An 18,619-nucleotide genomic window follows, 5' to 3' on the forward strand; every position below is an offset into this window, starting at 1 on the left:
CTGCATTTGCAAGTGTCACTATCATTTTTCTCTCCATAATGGCAATTGCAGTGGGCCTTATCTACACTCAATTAACTACTAAATCATAAACATGCTTTAATGTCAGGTTTTTTTTTTCCTTCTACTTAAGTGGAAAATCAATAATAAAAACCAAATTTGGTTTCTGGAAATATCTATCAACTAATAGAGTGACTTTCTGACATAGACGAGCAGTGAAACGGTTTGCATACATTTTATTCACCTTAAATCTTGTGTAGAAAAGAAAAAAAAAAAAAAAAAGAATCAGACATTCTCTTTTCCTTCAGCCAATCATTTCTCCCAGTAGTCAGAATATATTGATAACAGGAAAACGGCATGTACAAAAGAAAGTCAAAATGAAACCTCAGTCTTAACAGATCATTCCAATATAGAAACAAAAGAGTCGGAAGGCTACGAATAATTTATACACATCAAAAAACTTGGTAACAAATTGGCCATTAACGTAACAAAACAGAAAAAAAGAAATGTTTGATTTCATGTCCGCTCTGTGAAGTGTTACAGTGGTAAAAAAAAAATGAGGCAAACATCAGACCACAAACACTGAAAAGCCATCCTGACCTCATGTTGGTACAAAGTAGGAGGAGGACCAGAACCCAAGTACAGCTAGGATGCTTTTTACTGGCTTTATGATCGAGTCCTGTAATGCCAGCGAAGAACCTCAGTATTTCGTCAACCACTGCATCAAGAGGAAATAAAATCACCTCAGTAACCAGAGGCGTTTCCATAGCAACCAGTCCAGATCATTAGCTAGCTCTCAGGTCCCATTCAAACTGCCTAAATGAAACCAGGTGTTGTCTGCACACGAAGGGCTTCCTCCTACCCGGTGCTCCACATGACTTCGCTTGACTTATTAACAACAGGAAAGAAACAGCTTCCAGTGGACATTAAAGCCCATGTGAGTGTGTAGGAATGCATATTAACCTGTCACATAATGAACTGTTACCGACGATATTGAACAAGTTATTAATGGTTTGGGGGAGGACAGAAACACACTTTGTTTTGCATCCCCCCCCCCACTCTAACGTGGCAGCTAGTATTACATTCTAGCCACAGAGCTAAGCATCTGTCTTTTTATTTTATTTTTATCACTGGAGGCATTTCTAGAAACATCAAAGACTCCTCCAACCACCTGGATGAAAATAAAAAGTACTGCGATTGCAGCATACATGTGTCAGAAGTGGCTCCACTGCTTCCTAATCCAAACAAAAGGAGATAGCCAGAACACAAAAGCACAGAATCATCAGTTATGCCTGGCTATACTTATGTGAGACTGCACTGAATTACATCTGTGTAAAAGGAGCAAAAGAGACATGTTCTGGCTACCTGCATGGGAAATACAGGCAGAGAAACGCTGCAAATGGCTTACACTGATGATGATTTCATTGTTGCCAAAAGAAGAATGGGAAATGTTTCCAAAAACCACCAGGCAGGCAATTACTCAAAAGGATAAATAAATAAATCTATGACAGTGACTCCAATATAACAGCAATGCATGAGAGGCACAAACCACAGCTGGAACGCAGGCTGTAGGTTTGGTGGAGAAGGGAAAGGTGGAGGTCATGAGGTTTTAACAAGAGATAAACACACCACAGCCTGTCACAGCAGAACTGCTCTTCCTTCCTTCTTCTATGGCCCTAACAGCTCCTCACACATCATTGAGGAAATAAACCACTCCACAATGATTTGCTGATTATCTGCAGAACAGCGACAAACATTTATCCACGTAAAGCTGGCGTTCCCTTTTGGTCATCATGTTTCTACGTCCCCCTCCTCTCCCAGGATGGTTTGGTTTGTGGTTTGAATTTGGCCATATTAACAGCACTCAGTAAGATCATCGTAACAGCTGGAAAACAGAGATTAAATGTTCGCTTTGCTGTTCACATACACAGACTGAGAAATAATAAAAATAATAAAACAGTGAGGTAGATGGATGGTTGAAGGATTAACAACAAAACCTCCCCCTAAAATAGTGAAACTACATCAAAATGTCCAAAGGGGGAAAAAAATTGTGGGGAATTCATACAGTGATTTACAAAAAACTAAATAAAACAAAAATAAACAACCCATAAATAACAGGGAAACATCTGGGATCCAAATGCAACATTTTGAGGTGCATGGGCATTTAAAATCTATTCCATATGGTCGTGTCTGATCATACTCTTCATACTTTAGTTTGATGTGTTTCTTCAGTAAACCTTCGTAGAGCAGTCTGTTACGTGTCTAGATGTTCATCACTGGATTGTTAATGTTCTGCAACTAAATGTGAATTTACACTTTAGTTTGAAAAAAAAAAAAAAAAGAAGAAGGGAGAAGAGAAGGGCTGTCCCATAATATTTTCCTCTTCTAAATCCTTTAAAGTCATCCTCAGGTCTGAAATGTTTTTAGACCTTCCAATTATTTCCTAAAGCATTTAAATAGTCCCTTAGTGCTTTTAGATCATTTCACTTACCTTTCAACCCAATTTTACTTACTCTACAAACACGTCGATATGTCGGAAAAACAAAAATAAATAAAACTTAAAGATAAATAATGTGGATTACTCCAGCAGCTTACAGAAAACCACCCTTGATTTAAGAGAGAAGTCGCTTAGCAGAAAGTGAAATTATGGAGACATGTTTCCGTATGTAGTCTTTAGAAAATGATGTTAAGACTCACTCCTAAATTAAAAAACAAAACAAAAAAACTAAACTATTTGCATTCTACTTTGTACCTTGAACCCAGTGTTATTACACAACACAAATATATGGAAGCCAGAGACTGACAAAATGTGAGAAAGAGGGTATTACACCACACAAACTAATAGTTTATCAATAAATAATGCTGTTAGGTAGATTATAATTATAAAGCTTAATACCAATCATTCCTAAAATATTTATTTAAGCTAATAGAATATTTAGAGAAGACTCAAATAAATTATGTGATTAAGTTGATTTTATCCACTGATTGTGTGTAAGTGACATTTTAATTTTCAGTATTATTTTTGACTTGACCTCATCAGCCACTACATTTTGTCAGCACTGGGCCTCCATATAAAAAGTGCAAGGACTCATTAAAACTGTAAAACCCCATTCTGGATTCATAATGTTGTAAGAAACACTGCTCTTATGTACTGAAAAAAAGAAAGGAGGAAAAAAAAATGCAACAATAAAGTCAGAGGGACATACAATTAGACACACACCAGAACAAATGTATGTCAGCACAAAAAAGGGAAAGTAGAAAAGGATTTAACTTTCTCTTTGACCTGAGATTTAGTTGGGGCTCAGCAGTGACGCTTGACCTCCGAATACGATACTGGGTTGAGGATTTTAAGTCCAAACCCTGGGGGGGGGGGACAGAGGTTGAGGTGTCCCTAAAGAAGACGAGAACATCAATGGCCACTGGCACCATCACTGTCCTCTAGTCAGACGGGAGGGGAAGTTACCGGTGTTCCAAAACACAAGGCAAAATGTCGTACCTTTTTACGCAAACGCAGAAACAAAACCAGCTCAGATACATTTTACACTATTATAAGCTTTAAAAGAATGGACTGTAGTGGAAACCTTCTTAGATCCAACCTGAAGCGGTTTCTTCTCTTTTTATATATAGATATTAACTATATTACAACCACAAGAGAAACAAGGAATAGCAGCTTCTTTCTGTACAGGATGAATGTCTCCAACAGTAGAAAAGTTAGAAAAGTGACATAAACAACAGGTGTGTACATGAAATGCTCTGCCCACATAGAGATGTTGCAAATGTTGGAGACTAATGACTAGTCTAAAAAAATACCTGTTTGTATACAACAAGGACACCTCCGGACTCGGAACAAACGCCGACTGAGAGGCGCCACAGATCTAGTGTTCGTATTTTCTTCTTCATGCTCTTCCCTCCGCAGTCCTCGCTTTGAGGTTTTCGTTTTTGCTTCTTTATTGACTGGATCTGATGGTTGAACCGTAACGGAACAACACTTTGTGACGAGAAATTTATGTAACCCAAGCATCTACAGTGTCAGTCTGATAGAGTAAAAGTAGCTGTCGATATCAAACAGCAATAGAAGAGTGGGTTAGGACTGTAGAGGGACGTTAAACTCCCTTCAATCACAAATTTAAAGAACAGTGTGGTGGAGGATCAAAGGGCTTTTTTGGTTCCATTTTCAATCTGGAGCGATGGAAAACTGCAGAAAACAGAATTCAATAAGTAAAAATTTGGCAACAGATTTGGCAGATTCGATCGTTCTCCCTCTGGCTGTTTATTTTAGCAGACTGGCTGTTGACCCGGTATTATGCTGACACCAAGTGTGCAGCCTGCAGCCGCCGGAGACTCTGATCTTTCTGAAGTGCTTCTTCTTCTTTAGATATGCTTAACAGTTTCACCATAATGCCCACCCAAAAACCAACCACAACACCAGTCATGTATAAAGGCCTACACATTTTTCCCCATTTGGAAATACATATAAAAAGTAACAAACAATTTATAAAATAAGTTCAGCCATAAAGAGAGAGAGAGACAGAGATCTCCCCAAAATTACTTCTGTTTTTTTTTTCTTGCTCTTCCCACTCAACAGCAAAGGCAGTGTCACATCTGACAGCCAGCTGGTAGAAACCAAAACTAGAATAGTATGAAAAAAGAAAAAAAAAGTATGTGGACTTACAGCAGAACATGGACTAATGAACAAGTTCTCTTTGACAGTCTTTGCTCCTCACTGAATCACCACACCCAGCTGGTGGGTGTGGCTTCACTGTATGTCATCAATAATAATAATAATAATAATAATAATAATAATAAAAAAAGATCCCACTCATTGTGACATCAGGTTCTGCAGAGCAGCAGGTGGCAGGGTTTGCAGTCTGGTGGGTGTCTCTGCACCATCAGCAGGCAGAGGACTGTGGGAGGGGCATGGCACGTTCATTTTTGCGACCTCCATTCATGTGTGCGTATGGCGGCAATTCCTCCAGTGATGGCCGCATTGTGACGCCTGTGCCTGTTCCGAGCCCCGATCCTGTTGCAAGACCTGGCCCTGACAGCCCATTGGCTGCCTGTTGGCCAGAGGGCTGCTTGTCCATGGCAGCGGTCGACGTACAGGAAGAGGATGGGGAGCTGGAGGCTAGCGACGGGGCAGGTGGGGCCTCTGGGCCCGGGGAGGGTGGGGTCTGTTGGGAGACAGGGGTTTGCTGTGGCTGTGTGGAAGAAGGCGGATCCAGATGAATGTCATCAGTGCTGTCCATCTTTTCCAGGTGGAGCTGCGGGGCATCGGCAGGCTTGTTATCAGCGCTGTAGAAAAAACTGACCTCTTTGAAAGATGGGTCCAGCTCATCCTTTATGCTGCTGATGATCTCCACAAATGATGGACGCATCTTAGGATTGTACTGCCAACACATTCGCATCAGCTCAAACCTGCACACACATAAACACACACACACACACACACACACACACGGGTTAGCTCAGTCCCCAGCAACAAGTCCTCCTGTAGCAACAACTCTAGAGGAACACTGTCTTCTAATATTTACTTTTGCCACATGTTTGCTTTCTGTTGCTAAAACAGTAAGCAAACGTCTTTCTAATTGCTGCCCTGGCCAGAGCTTTATAAACAAGACGTTCATGAAACACAGGACAGGGCGGTGATTAGGAAGACGGCTGCTGCTTTCATTAAAGTCCAGCAGCTGGCACAGGAACTCTGCATCGAGCCCGGATCTGGCGAACAGGCCTGACATTCCAAGATGGGAACCTACCTCACATAAACTGTAGCAAATGATTCCTGTGACTGAAATTAAACCATTTCAAATGAAAGAAAACTGAAAGGAAAAAAAAGTGGATACAATGAAATCACAGCGTCTGATAGCACCGCTACTCCTTACTGTGAAAATAATGATTCTTCTGAACTGGAAAGTAAAGAAACCACTTATAAGAAATTACTTAAAAAAATCATAAAACAAACTATAAATGTATTTATTTTTAAAGAATAGTTTAGAAAGCGATGTTTGTCTTAAACAGACTGAAACTTTGAAAGAGACTAATTCAAATTTAGGTTATATGGACAGCTGAAATGTCCTCCGAGTTATGGAAGACGGTACAGTGAGAGCTGTACACGCTGACTGTCTTGCAGTCACTTCCCGTGTGAAGACATTCACAGAAGCCGTAGAAAGCAAAACAGTTTTAGCAGCCAAGAAATGTTTAAACCTAGATTTGAACCTCGAAGTCCAGATTGATGATGATGATGATGATAATAATAATAATAATAATAATAATAATAATAATAATAATAATAATAATAATAATAATAATAACGATGATAAGGACAAATAATTATTTATGAATGAATAAATATATAAAGATTATACTATTTTGTTTTATTGAATAACAGCATACTACTACAAATTACTAGTGAACTGCTTTTATGGACAGGTTTGAAATATGTTGACTTGATTTAGTAGTAAGGCGTTGACATTCCTTGTTGTCAAACCCGGTGGCTTCACAGTTGTTGTTCGTATGACTTCACCATCTGATGGATCCTCCGTGTTTTGAGACCAAATGTCTCTGCCACACTCGTTTGATGTGGATTTATATTTGGCTCGTTTCATACCAACAAACAAACACATCATGGAGCACACAGGAGGGCTGTGAATGCAATCAGCACTGTGGTGTGGAAATCCCAGTGACCGCAGGCTGAAGGGCAGGCAGTGAACAGTAGTCACTTAGGATTTAACTAGCCAAGTACAAGAAGGCATGGCAAACAGGCAGAGGAGAGGATGAGAGCACATTGTTGCTGGCAGTCTGCTGATGTGCGACTCTGTGGAATAGTGCAAGTGTGTGTTTGTCTCTTACAGCATGTCAGGGCAGTTCTGTGGTTTCTCCAACAGCCCTCCCTCCATGACAAAGCGGAGCACCTGCTCGTTCGAAAGACCCTGGTAGGGCTGCTCTGCCAGAGTGGAAATCTCCCATAGTACAACCCCAAATGACCTACACAAAGGGACAGATGGAGGAGGTAAAGAAGCGTGTCTTCCATTATCACAACTATGACCACAAGACTGTGCAGTGAACACAGTAGGTATGTGCTTGTTAATGTCGTGAGCTCCTCCTTACCAGACGTCAGAGTTTGTAGTAAAGACTCCATCCTTCAGAGACTCTGGTGACATCCAGCGGACAGGGAGCAAGCCCTTACCACCTTTGCGGTAGTAATCGGTCTCATAGATGTCTCTGGTCATGCCAAAATCTACGCACACACACACACACACACAGACCGGAAGGAAGTGAATCATTGACGCATGTTATAGACACGCTACCCGAGTCAGCCACAATGCTCGTCAACCATACATTCAACAAACTCACAGTAATGGTGCAACTTATCAGAAAGCTGTTTAGAATAAGCACTTCATAAACTTGCAGCAATGCTTTACCTCCTATCTTGACAGTGAAGTCCTCAGCCACCATGCAGTTCCTGGCTGCCAAATCTCTGTGGACAAACTTGTTGGAGTTGAGGTAAGCCATGCCGTCAGCGATCTGTCCGGCCATCTGAAGCATCTTCTTCAGGGGAGGAAGAGACAGGCTTGACCACTGCTGCTGGAGACGGAAAGACCAAACGGGACACAAGAGTAAGTTCTACATGAAAAATGAGCTCCTGATGAACATCAATTAACAGACACAGACACACAGCCGTTAAGTCCATCAGTAATCTAGAAATCAATAGGTGAAAAGTTGTGCTTGCACTGTGAAACACATTACAACTCATTGCACCTGATGATGTCTAAACTGAATCAGCAGCCGCCTACAGTAACAGGACAGTACCTCTTTAGGCCGCAGGGAGCGCAAGTAACTCTTCAGGTCTCCTCGTGTCATCAGCTCCATGATGACCAAGGTGGGCTGGCCCTGAGAGACCACTCCCAGGAGTCGAACCTGCAACAACATCCAAAGCTTGATTTTTGCTGGGAGACGCTTGCTGCACGTCACATCCCCTTCTCTCATGCTCATATTTGCTCATCTCTTTTAAGCCCATCACAATTATCTTTACGGTAATGTGTGTGTGTGTTCATGTACCACGTGGTGACAGTTGAACTCCTTCATCACGGAGGCTTCATTGAGAAACTCTATTCTCTCCCTCATGCTGGCAGACTCGTTGACTGTCTTGATGGCGACACGCGTCTCTGGTTCATCCTTGACTACGCCCTTTGCCAAGCCCTCGTAAACCATGCCGAACGACCCCTGGCCGAGCTCACGACTCAGGGAGATTTTCTCCCGTGCCACCTCCCATTCATCTGGAACATACACTGCACAAAAAAGTAGCAATAAGTGTATATTAATGCAGATCTTTGTACCTATGTACAATTATGTTTCAGTTATCTCAACAAAAGAGTGCACTGCGTAACTTACTTTCTGCAGCGCTGAAGTACTCGGGGTTGACCGAGGCATAAAGGACTCCATTACCAAGCCGGTCGCTGTTTCTGACCAAAGCAAAAGCAATAGTGTTTACAGACACATAAAAACGCAGCCATACAGTTCCTATACACGCACCCCACACAAACTCTCTCAGATGTATTTGGCTAGAATTGGCTTTGTATTTGATAACACACGGAGCAGTTTTAGCTTCCAAAGAGCACTGGAAAAGTGAAACACATTCACTCAGCCTGCTGGTGTTAACTGGCAGCAGCACTTTATTTCAGTTTGAGAGGGTTATGAGATATGGATCATAATATGACCCAAGTTGTTCAAACATTTATTCTAGCGAAGAAAAAGGCATCAAAGCATATTCTCTGCAGGTACACGATAGTCTGTCTCTACTACCATGACGACTATTTTGTGTTTGTCACGTCATTCTGTATCTTTTATGTTTTCTATACAACTGCATATGTAATTTTGATTACATTTATAGGTAGTTAGTAACTACAGTACACTTGATCACTGACTCACACCTTTTCCTGTTGAGGACCACCAGCATCGCAATCAGAAGGCAGATGAAGAGGACAACGAAGACAGGAACAAAGATCATAGCGTACAGGGCGTTTTCATAGCCTGTGGAGTGAAAAACATTCATGACTGGGTTTGTTGCAGTTGCGAGAGAAAATCACCAACAAGTTCAGGAATTTCACAGTGTACAGATACAGAGGAGTAAAGCGCTCTGATGATGCAATAGAGTGGGCGTCTTACGTTCAGGCACGTAAAGATCCAGACCGCGTGTCCAAGAGCCGTTGCCAGCCAGTGACGTGGCTCTCACTCTGACCGAGTAGTTTCCTGGACTCAGGTTGGAGAGCCGAACGCCACGCTGGTCATGGTACATCTGACCAGAGACACACTCGTGCTTCTCACTCTGACACGTGAAGGAAAGAAAGCCAAGTCGTATTATAGGACATAATTTTAAATATCGAAACTCAAAAGCAAAAGGGACTTTCAGTGTCAGAAACCCAATAGATAAAGAAATCTGTATTCAAGGTCAATTTCTAGCTCCTACCTCAGCGGCCAGTTTGAACTTGATCTCATACATAAGGATGAGACCGTTGGGGTGTGGAGGCTCTGGCCAGCGCAGAAACACCCAGTCCTCATGGCCCTCCCAGGTCACTTGACCTGGGATGTCATCAGCCTTTTCTGAAGAATCACAGAGAGAAGGAGTTACCATGTTGGCCACATAATGAGGAAATCAACAAAACCTTCAGATGATCTTGTGGCTGACAAAAGACTGCACTATCCATCATAAAACAGTTCTGACACTACAACTTTTATTCGCACTTGTAAGATGATCATTTCTCCTCTCACCTGCTGGCTTGGTTCTGGAGAAAACAAACTCTGCTGCGCTGCAGCGCTGAACCTGCCGATTGCAGGCGTGAATGTCGATGCGGTAAACTGTGAACGGCTGCAGGCCGGTGATCTGGAGCTCGCGCTCAGTCACCGATTGCTCCATGAACTCAAACTCCCTGACCACCGGCTCTAGGCCAGTTGCGCTGCTGTTGCTGCCAGTGGCCTGGAGAGGAGGGACAGTGCTGCTGTTGGTGTTCACGCGGTTGCGGCGGGAGTGCGTGGAGTTGGCGACGCCAAACAGATCTCTACGGCGCCGATCTGGTGGCCTGGAAAAGAGAGGAAGAGAAAGTTAGAGTCAAGACAGTTTTCTGAGTTTGTTCTACAGTACAGTCAAATACTAGCAGCTGCTACCCATTCCTATTCCATGACACGTTAATTTACATGAACGCATTGACTTATTTAAAACGCTCAAACAAACTAGAGACAGTGAAATGAAATAGTAACATTAATACAGACATGATTAATGAGTTCAGATTCATTTTTCGTATAAATGTGGAAGGAGCACAAGAAGTTCTGTTTCTGAGACCTGCGTGGTGTGTTGGTGATTGTTTGCTCCTCAGCATTTTCCATGTTGATGCCAGAGCTGCTTGAAATCCTTTCCTTGCTCAATTTTCAGTCTATGACTGATTTGCTTGTTTTCACTGACATTAGGCTTTAATTTCAGCAGCTGCAATGAAACATATTCTAAATACAATTACCGAACGGTTCTGTTGCAACCGAACTTTCATGGGCAAAATATAGGATATATGCCAATATGTGACCTTGTTCGGCTGTCTTTAATTTCATGCTTTGATTACATGGAAGAGGAGGTGCAGTTCTTTTGTACCTCAGTAAACACAAAGCTTTGCCATGTATAAAGGTTACATTTTTTCAAGGGCTTTAACTTTTTACCTTTAATCATTTGCACTTTTAAAGGGCACATAAGAAGTACTTCCCGTCTCTAGTTGTTGACAGTTCTACCAAATGTGGCAAAGCCTCTGGTGTGTAAGTTACCATCACATGCGAAGAGTTCAGACAGTTTAATTTTACAAAGTGACATGCATGGATCACACACACAGTTGTGGTCTGAGGTACTGTAAGCCAAAAGGAAAAAATGCAGTAAATGTGATGACAAATGTTGTTTATCTTGAAGAACTAAGTACAGTCATTTATTTTCTTCTGCATCTGCAAAACATCCTGAGAACTAATAATCAACTGCACCAAAATGTGCATGTGTGTGCGGAGACAAAGACAGATAATGTGATGCAGACGTCTAAAGTGAAAGGCAGCAGGCAGGCTCTTTAAACCAGACAGAAGCGGGATCATAATTTAGTGATAAATTAGAGAACAGTGAGAACTGTATTCTCGTTCTGAGCCTACCTCGGTGTAAAGATCGAGTTGTGCAGGAAGTTCTCAAAGACTTTCCGGTAGGAGGCATCAGCAGCTTCAGCTTCCAGATCCTCCACTGACTTGGGGCACGGGCAACAAGGGCCTTTATCTGCCCCCTCAGGATCTGGCTTAGTGGGTTTGGTATCCTCTTCCGGGTCTCCCACACCTATGGCAGCAATCCTTATGGGAATCTTCAGCTCTGCAGAAGGGAGAAGAGGATGTGCAGTAAACAACTAGCATCTGTGGCGAGTGTGGAGGTTTGTGCGTGTGTGTGTACGTACCTTTAGAGCAGTAGTTGTGCTGGTACAGCTCCCTGTCTTCGGCTTGTTGCTGCCATCTGACTAAGTAGTAAGTCTGGTTTCCATTTGGTGAGACAGGAGGCGACCAACGCACGACCAACTGTGTAGAAGAGTTGGAGTAGGCGCGCACATCTTGAGGCATGGAGGGAGCTGAGAGAGCAAGATAAAAGTTGCGATTATTCTGATCGGAGATGCCGATCACTATGTGGCTGCTTCATGAACTTTATTTCTAAGAACTTTTGGGTAACATCTCTCCTTCAGGCTGTGCTGCAGAGTCAGTGCAGATGTGCTTCACTGACATCACAGCACTGCTATGTCTTTGCAGTGCAGCTGGATTTGTTTAAAGCGGTCTTTCATTTCATCTAATTGTATTATAGTTTTTGTAAATCCGTTTTTCTCCAGCTCTTTGAGTTGCAGCTGTGTTTATTTCCTCTCCATCTCCTTACAATATGTTTGGATTAAAACCAGAAATGTCATCATGAAACAATCCTGCGTCTATCTGCAGTAACAAGTACAAATGTGAACAGAACAGTACCTGTCAATAAGCGTGTTCTTAATATTACAGAGGAAGAAGTGAAATCTGACATCTGGGAGTTTCCACCCTCCTGCACTGATTTACTGATTGCTTTTTCTTTACGGTCTGCTGTGGTCATGTCTTCACCTACTGTACTAAAGCCACTACTATTTAGTCTCTTTTGGCTATTTGATGGAGGCTTGGTTAAACAAAGTTTTACTCTTTTAACACCTCTTTATCAATAGCAGTCTTTCTAGGCTCACAGTAACGTGTTGTTTCTCTGCTGTCAGTATCCAGACTGACAGACATTAACATACAAAATGATCATGTTTACCTGAAGGGCTCGTGCGAATGTAGACCACCTTGCTCTTAGCACTCGGTATATGTTTGTCCTCCACCATGAGTGTGATGGCTTTGACAAAGATAGCGTACTGCGTCCAGGGCTTCAGGCCAGACAGTAGAACTCCAGGGTCTGAGTCCTTGTCGGGCCTGAGCTCCACGTCCACCATATTCCAGCTGTTGGAGCCACAGCCGTCCTGCCCCTCAAACTCTGTGATGTTCTGATACGGTCTGAAAGAAGAGGAGCGTTGCCAGAGTTTAGAAATAAATCATTAATCCTTTGGTTCAATCACTTCAAGTAATTCATACACACATGCTATTATGCACATGTGACAACGTCCATATGTAATGAGGAGACTGGTGAAATGAATGATTATAACAAACCTGTCATACTTTGTGCTTTCTGCGTCTTTTTTATTTGTTTGATTTTAAACATTAATTCTTACATAATTTTCTTCAAATGCTTTTAACACTTGCTCTAAATGTAAATAAAAAGCTGGTTTCTAATTTCTAATTTCTAATGTTACTTGGTTGTTCAGCATCCTGGTAATCAACCTCCTAGTAAGGTTTTAGTGTATCATGGACTTTCACCTTTGAAACAAGTTGATAAGCTAAAGGGATCAAGTTTAAATTCCTATCGGTGCTACAATCAGCACTACTAAGCTTAGTAGAGGAAGCAGCTAATGAGTGGGGGCGCTTGTAAAACCTACGCCTCCTTGTAGTAGACGATAAAGCTGATGAGGTCTCTGTAGTCTGGAGGTCGGTAGCGTTGCCAGGTCAGTTTGATCCTTGTACTGCTGGTGCTGTTGGACTTAAATTTCAGGATGGTGCTTTCACCTGGGAGGGAGTAAGAGCAAAGAGTTAAAACCAAAGTACTTCAATATGTTTTTTTTTTAAATGCAGAGCAATTAGTCTTACTGACAGAGTAATGCAGTAAATACTGGCACATGCTTCAGAACATCGGGCTCAGAGGAGGTGTTTGCAAACTGCTAGTAAACTAGAGTACTAGAGGTACCAATTTAAATTTTTGTGGCTTTCAGACTGCAGCTCATTTGACTCTTACAGCTGGCTCTGTCGCCGTTGTTTCGGAAATCGCTCTCATCAAAGCGACCCTGGATGCCCGTCTTGTCCCACATTTTACGGATCTCGGACATGCAGAGCTTTGGGTTGGCTCTGAAGTACAGCTTTCCTGTTCTGATGGTGAGGTTGTGCTGCTTCCAGTCCCAAAGATACTGGAGCTGCTGGTTGTCGAACGCAGAGAAGGCGTATATGCTAGAAGAGAGGATGAATGAATGATTGTTAGGATAATGCACAAAAAAATGCAAAAAAGGCTGTTTAAAGATGTGACAACTCCTGCATACAATTTGTCCATTTCTAGAAGGGAAAGCTGGGCTAATTAAAGAAAAGTGGCAGACTGCCTCATTGTTCTCAGCAGATGTCCATTTCCAGGTGGCAGTTTAATGACTGAGCTAGACAGTAGAGGGGACTGTTTGACACACAGGGCTAAAAATCACCTGGGAAATCTATTTTTTATAAACGTGGAAAGGAGGTTTTAAGAGTCACTGAATAACAGCCAGACATCCAGGAATGGCTGTAATGTGGGCCTTGGGACAGTAAGATTCCTGTGAACTCAAGGAGAAACAGACGGGGGAGGGAGTGAAGGCTTTTCCGTGACCCTGAGGGAACCTTTCCTTGGACTGTTGGCAGCAATGCGGCATTCAAGGTCTTATTAAAAAAAGGCAGGTATCTACTGTGAGCTTTAGTCAGTTATTTACTTTTTCAGTGAAAAAACAAGATTCACAAGTGAGTTTTTCAACCTAAGTGATAACATTACTTTTAACTAACCCAAAACAAGGAAGTCTGCCCTACATGAAATACTTTCCAGTCTGCACGATCACAGTCAAAACATTGTTTCTTTTTCTCTTCCTCCTGCCAAGATTTCAGTGATGACCCTGAATAAACACATTACAACACTACACTACTACTACTACTCTAATGCTACACTATTTCTTACTGTTTAGATATTACGAAACGGTTCAAAAACTTAATTGACGTTTGTTCAAGTCAGTACAAAAGTCTCAGCTTGGAAGCAGGAATTGTGTGTGTGTTTTCCTACTCATCCAGTAGCTCCTCTCCATCGATGTATCTTAGGCTGCGGAGGAAGGCCAGGGAGCTCAGAGTGTGGGAGTGTCTGATCCGCACATAACCTGTCACCCTCTGGATCAGGCCAGTGAAACTCTCCAGCTCGGCCACCATGTTGTCTAAATAAAAACACATTTATTTTTTTTGTAAGGTGGGTGATCAATCTTACAGTACATGTTTGTGTGAAAATTAGAATGAGATTCTTCAATTAGAAGGAATGAAGCGGTTTGATCTTAACACAGGTTTGTAGAAGTGCATCACAGAAGAGTTACTCATGCTCATCAGGCTGGAAATCGTAAAAGAATCAAAAAAGAAGTTTGGACTCTGTCCGTCGATTGTTATGTAGATCAGACATTCAACACCAGTGTCTCTCTCTCCGGGAGCAACTCTGCTACTCTTAAAAAAAAAAAAGTGTAGAAGCACTGTCTACGTGAAAATGTCAAGGTATCTATTCATGTAGCAAGTCAACGGGCCAAAACACACAAGGTAATCTACCAAAGAATGGTGACAGCAGAAGAAATTGAATGTTTAGGCTGAAAGAAATGCTGTGGAAGAACTTTAAGGAAGCCAGACAACATCAGTAGCTGTTCTGTAAGAAGGAATGGGCGTAATGTAATGCATAATGTTTATTTGAAGGAAAAGAGGGTCACAGCAGTTAGTTTCCCACACACACACTCAAATATTTAAGATGGATCATTTCCAACAATAAATAATAACTTTAACTGAGTCCCCTATATCTCGTTTTAGGACTTGTGAAAATTGCTTTCAAGTCCCAGTTCTCTATGTGTCATTCATATGTTGCCTGTGCCTGTATCCTGTTTAACTGAGAAGCTGGACTCTTCTTTCCTTTCTCATCGGATTGATGTATTAGGTGTAGTGCAAGTGCTGTTGTACTTACGGCCTCTGCGGATGTTGATGTGCAGGTTGCCTTTGATAACAGTGCAGCCTTTGAGAGACTGAGCAGCATCCATGGAGTCGATGACCTTCTCCTCACATACTTTATCACAAAGACCATCACAGGCTGTGCAGAACATACTGGAGAGAGAGAGTAAAAAAGAAGAGAGAGAGAGAGTAAAAAAGAGAGAGAGAGAGAGTAAAAAAGAAGAGAGAGAGAGAGTAAAAAAGAGAGAGTAAAAGAGAGAGAGAGTAAAAAAGAAGAGAGAGAGAGAGAGAGTAAAAGAGAGAGAGAGAGAGTAAAAAAGAGAGAGAGAGAGAGTAAAAAAGAGAGAGCAAAAGAGAGAGAGAGAGAGTAAAAAAGAAGAGAGAGAGAGTAAAAAAGAAGAGAGAGAGAGAGTAAAAAAGAGAGAGAGAGAGTAAAAAAGAAGAGAGAGAGAGAGTAAAAGAGAGAGAGAGAGAGTAAAAAAGAAGAGAGAGAGAGAGAAAAAGAGAGAGAGAGAGAGTAAAAAAGAAGAGAGAGAGAGAGAGTAAAAAGGAAGAGAGAGAGAGTAAAAGAGAGAGAGAGAGAGAGAGCGTTACAGAACAACAACCTGAATGTCATTTTATTGACTTACATTTACTCACTAAACTCTTGTCATCACTTTTTATTTCAGTCTCAGGTTCCAATGTACACACACACACACACACACACACACACACACACACACACACACACACACACACACACACACACACACACACACTTGAGTAACCTGGTTACTCAGATCAGATAATCAGCTTCCACAGTATTCGGTGGATGTTTTCTGCACTGTAGTAACCTGGTTACTGCTAATTCATGTATACATACAGATCAGTAATAACTGCTGCTGTATTAGAAGTTTGAATACAAGGGACACACTTCATGACAGTTGCATGTATACGTCTATTTGTATCCAGTTTATATCTTTCCTAATGCTGTATGTTTGTATTTGTATATGTCTTTGGCATTCATTGTGGACAGCAAAGGCAGAATTTCATTGTAGAGGGAAACACGGTTTCCTCACTGTGGATATGACAATAAACACTTTGGATCTTTGAATCTTGAATGACATCTAGGAGATACTCCAAGATCTAGCCAGAATTTAAACTAACCTCAGTGCAGACTGCAGCTCACCTGTTTGGTGCAGTGCGTGTGTACCCAGATGGGCACTCAGGCATACACTCTCCACCGTGGATGATGAAGCTGTCGAATTCGGGAAGGTGGACTTTGGAGCAAAGCTCAGCACTGATGCAGCGCCAGCCTTCAAACTTGTAGGTGCCAGGAGGACAGTCAGCCACACACCGCCCTTGGTGGTAGAAATGCACACATGCAGCACATGCTGTGTCACTGTCAGGGACTGTACAGCTGCCCAGACACTGAGGGTGGCAGCACTCTCCATCCGCTGTACATGCTCGCCGTGCACACTTCTCTGGGCACTCTGGTGGTGACACAGAGGGAGATAGAGAGAGAAATTACCAATGATGAATAAGAAAAAAACATCATCTGTTTATTATTTTTACACTTTATTCAACGACATAAATGAAATTATCAAACACTAGCGTAACCATTATACACACCCAGTGCAAATTTCAGCTCCTCACGTCGGTGACATTAATGTAATTCCTTTTGTAGAATAATCACTAGTCTGATATTTGTATTTACATAACCCCCATTACACCAATGTTGGTTTTCCTTCACTGGTTCCCTACCTGCATCAGATCAAATTTTTAAGGTGCTATGAATGATGCCTGCCTGATCTTGTCAAACCTTATATTCTTTCCTGTACTCTCTTCCCTCAGAACACAAGGTAGCATAGGTAGTCAGTTGGATTTATGGCCTTATCCCATCATGACCCCTTCCTGTGGAATAGCCTTCTTGCTGCGAACAGACAATCTCACTCAGTCAAGGCCTTTAAAAGCATCTTTACACCTTAACTTAACAATTCGATGCTTATGCTTTCATTACTTCAGGCCATGTTTCTGTTACCATTGCTCCTCTGGTGGGGCCGGTTGGTCGCAGTTAATGTGTTAAACCTAGTGCGGACTGTATATCAGTGTTGTCCTGCAGACAAGATTACCGTGCATCTTACTTTGTGAAAACCAATGCATCTCTCTAACCCTCTGTTTGTTCCCTCAAGCACATGAGCGTCCAAGCTGTGTGCCTCTCTATTTTCTGCTCCCTCTCACTACATCTCACCCAGGCTAGCTGCGCTGGACTATCCTGAAGCTCTCTGTGCCTCTTTCCAGATGTTTTGGATCTGGATCTTAGTCGTCCAAAAGATTGAGCCTCCTCCTTGTCCTCCTCTCCCTCCCTTGTGTTCATGTTGTCCTCACTCTCTACTTCCGCATGTTTGTTTTCTTTCTCATGTGAGTGGTGTTCTCTGGTTTTTCTTCTTGTGTGTTGTCTGAATGGGGTTAAGGTCTAGACTCAGACTAGACTCTGTGGTGGCCAATCCATGTGTGTAAACGGTGTGTGATGCTCCCTGAACCACTCTTTCACAATTTGAGCCCAATAAGTCATCTTGGAATATGTCCATGCCGTCATCCAAAATTGATGGACCTGGACATTGATGGAATAACCTGGTCCTTCAGTATATTCAGGTAGTCAGCTGACCTCATTCGTTAGACACATCATTTTTCTGAACCTGGACCTGACCAACTGCAGCAGCCCCACATCATCGCACTGCCCCCACAGGCTTGTACAGTAGACACTAGACATGATGGGTGCATCACTTTATCTGCCTCTCTTTTACCATGATGCGCCCATCACTCTGGAACAGGGTAAATCTGGACTCATCAGACCACATGACCTTCTTCCATTGGACAAGTCTGAACCCAGTTTTAGTAGTTTCATCAATATCCTTAGATGTTTTCTTTACTTGATTCATACCAATAATTTGACCCTTCTGAAACATATTAACCACATGATGTGTCTTCAGATATGGATGTTTAAGAAATGAGAAGCTACTCTCTGCATCAGTAAAGAGTTAAATAACTTGTTGCTAGATGAAAAATAATTATTCATGCAGTAATTATCCAACTGGAGGCTCTTACCCATTTTCTCAGTCAATTTCAGTGACTGGTGACTTTTTTTTGGACGGGCAGCGTTTAAATCTATTATCTATTACATAACATTAAGACGAGAAGACAAGACTGTTGAAAAGAAAGGTCCGAGAAATTTGTCAGTGTGGAGATACACCAATCAGCCACAACATTAAAATAGGTGTTAATGTGGTGT

General features: G+C 42.0%; 1 protein-coding gene across 2 annotated transcripts in view; it reads right to left on the reverse strand.

Moving 5' to 3' along the window:
* Positions 1–219: 219 nt before the first annotated feature.
* Positions 220–18,619, reverse strand: part of igf1rb (insulin-like growth factor 1b receptor) — a 46,727-nt gene continuing 28,327 nt past the window's right edge. The window contains exons 3-21 of one of the 2 annotated variants that reach the window (XM_026378174.1): positions 16,517–16,820; positions 15,365–15,501; positions 14,441–14,585; positions 13,388–13,596; positions 13,035–13,161; positions 12,320–12,555; positions 11,454–11,621; positions 11,164–11,371; positions 9,763–10,070; positions 9,461–9,594; positions 9,160–9,319; positions 8,925–9,024; positions 8,386–8,456; positions 8,053–8,282; positions 7,804–7,911; positions 7,416–7,575; positions 7,102–7,231; positions 6,844–6,978; positions 220–5,412 (exon numbers count right to left, since the gene is read on the reverse strand). In XM_026378174.1, coding sequence (XP_026233959.1) covers positions 4,887–5,412; positions 6,844–6,978; positions 7,102–7,231; positions 7,416–7,575; positions 7,804–7,911; positions 8,053–8,282; positions 8,386–8,456; positions 8,925–9,024; positions 9,160–9,319; positions 9,461–9,594; positions 9,763–10,070; positions 11,164–11,371; positions 11,454–11,621; positions 12,320–12,555; positions 13,035–13,161; positions 13,388–13,596; positions 14,441–14,585; positions 15,365–15,501; positions 16,517–16,820 — 3,596 coding nt within the window. In that variant the 3' untranslated portion in view covers positions 220–4,886. Of the gene's footprint in view, positions 5,413–6,843; positions 6,979–7,101; positions 7,232–7,415; positions 7,579–7,803; positions 7,912–8,052; positions 8,283–8,385; positions 8,457–8,924; positions 9,025–9,159; positions 9,320–9,460; positions 9,595–9,762; positions 10,071–11,163; positions 11,372–11,453; positions 11,622–12,319; positions 12,556–13,034; positions 13,162–13,387; positions 13,597–14,440; positions 14,586–15,364; positions 15,502–16,516; positions 16,821–18,619 lie in introns of both variants that reach the window. The other variant, XM_026378173.1, reaches the window with a different exon arrangement.

This window comes from Anabas testudineus, chromosome 3 (assembly GCF_900324465.2).
Source record: "Anabas testudineus chromosome 3, fAnaTes1.2, whole genome shotgun sequence".
Lineage (NCBI taxonomy): Eukaryota > Metazoa > Chordata > Actinopteri > Anabantiformes > Anabantidae > Anabas > Anabas testudineus.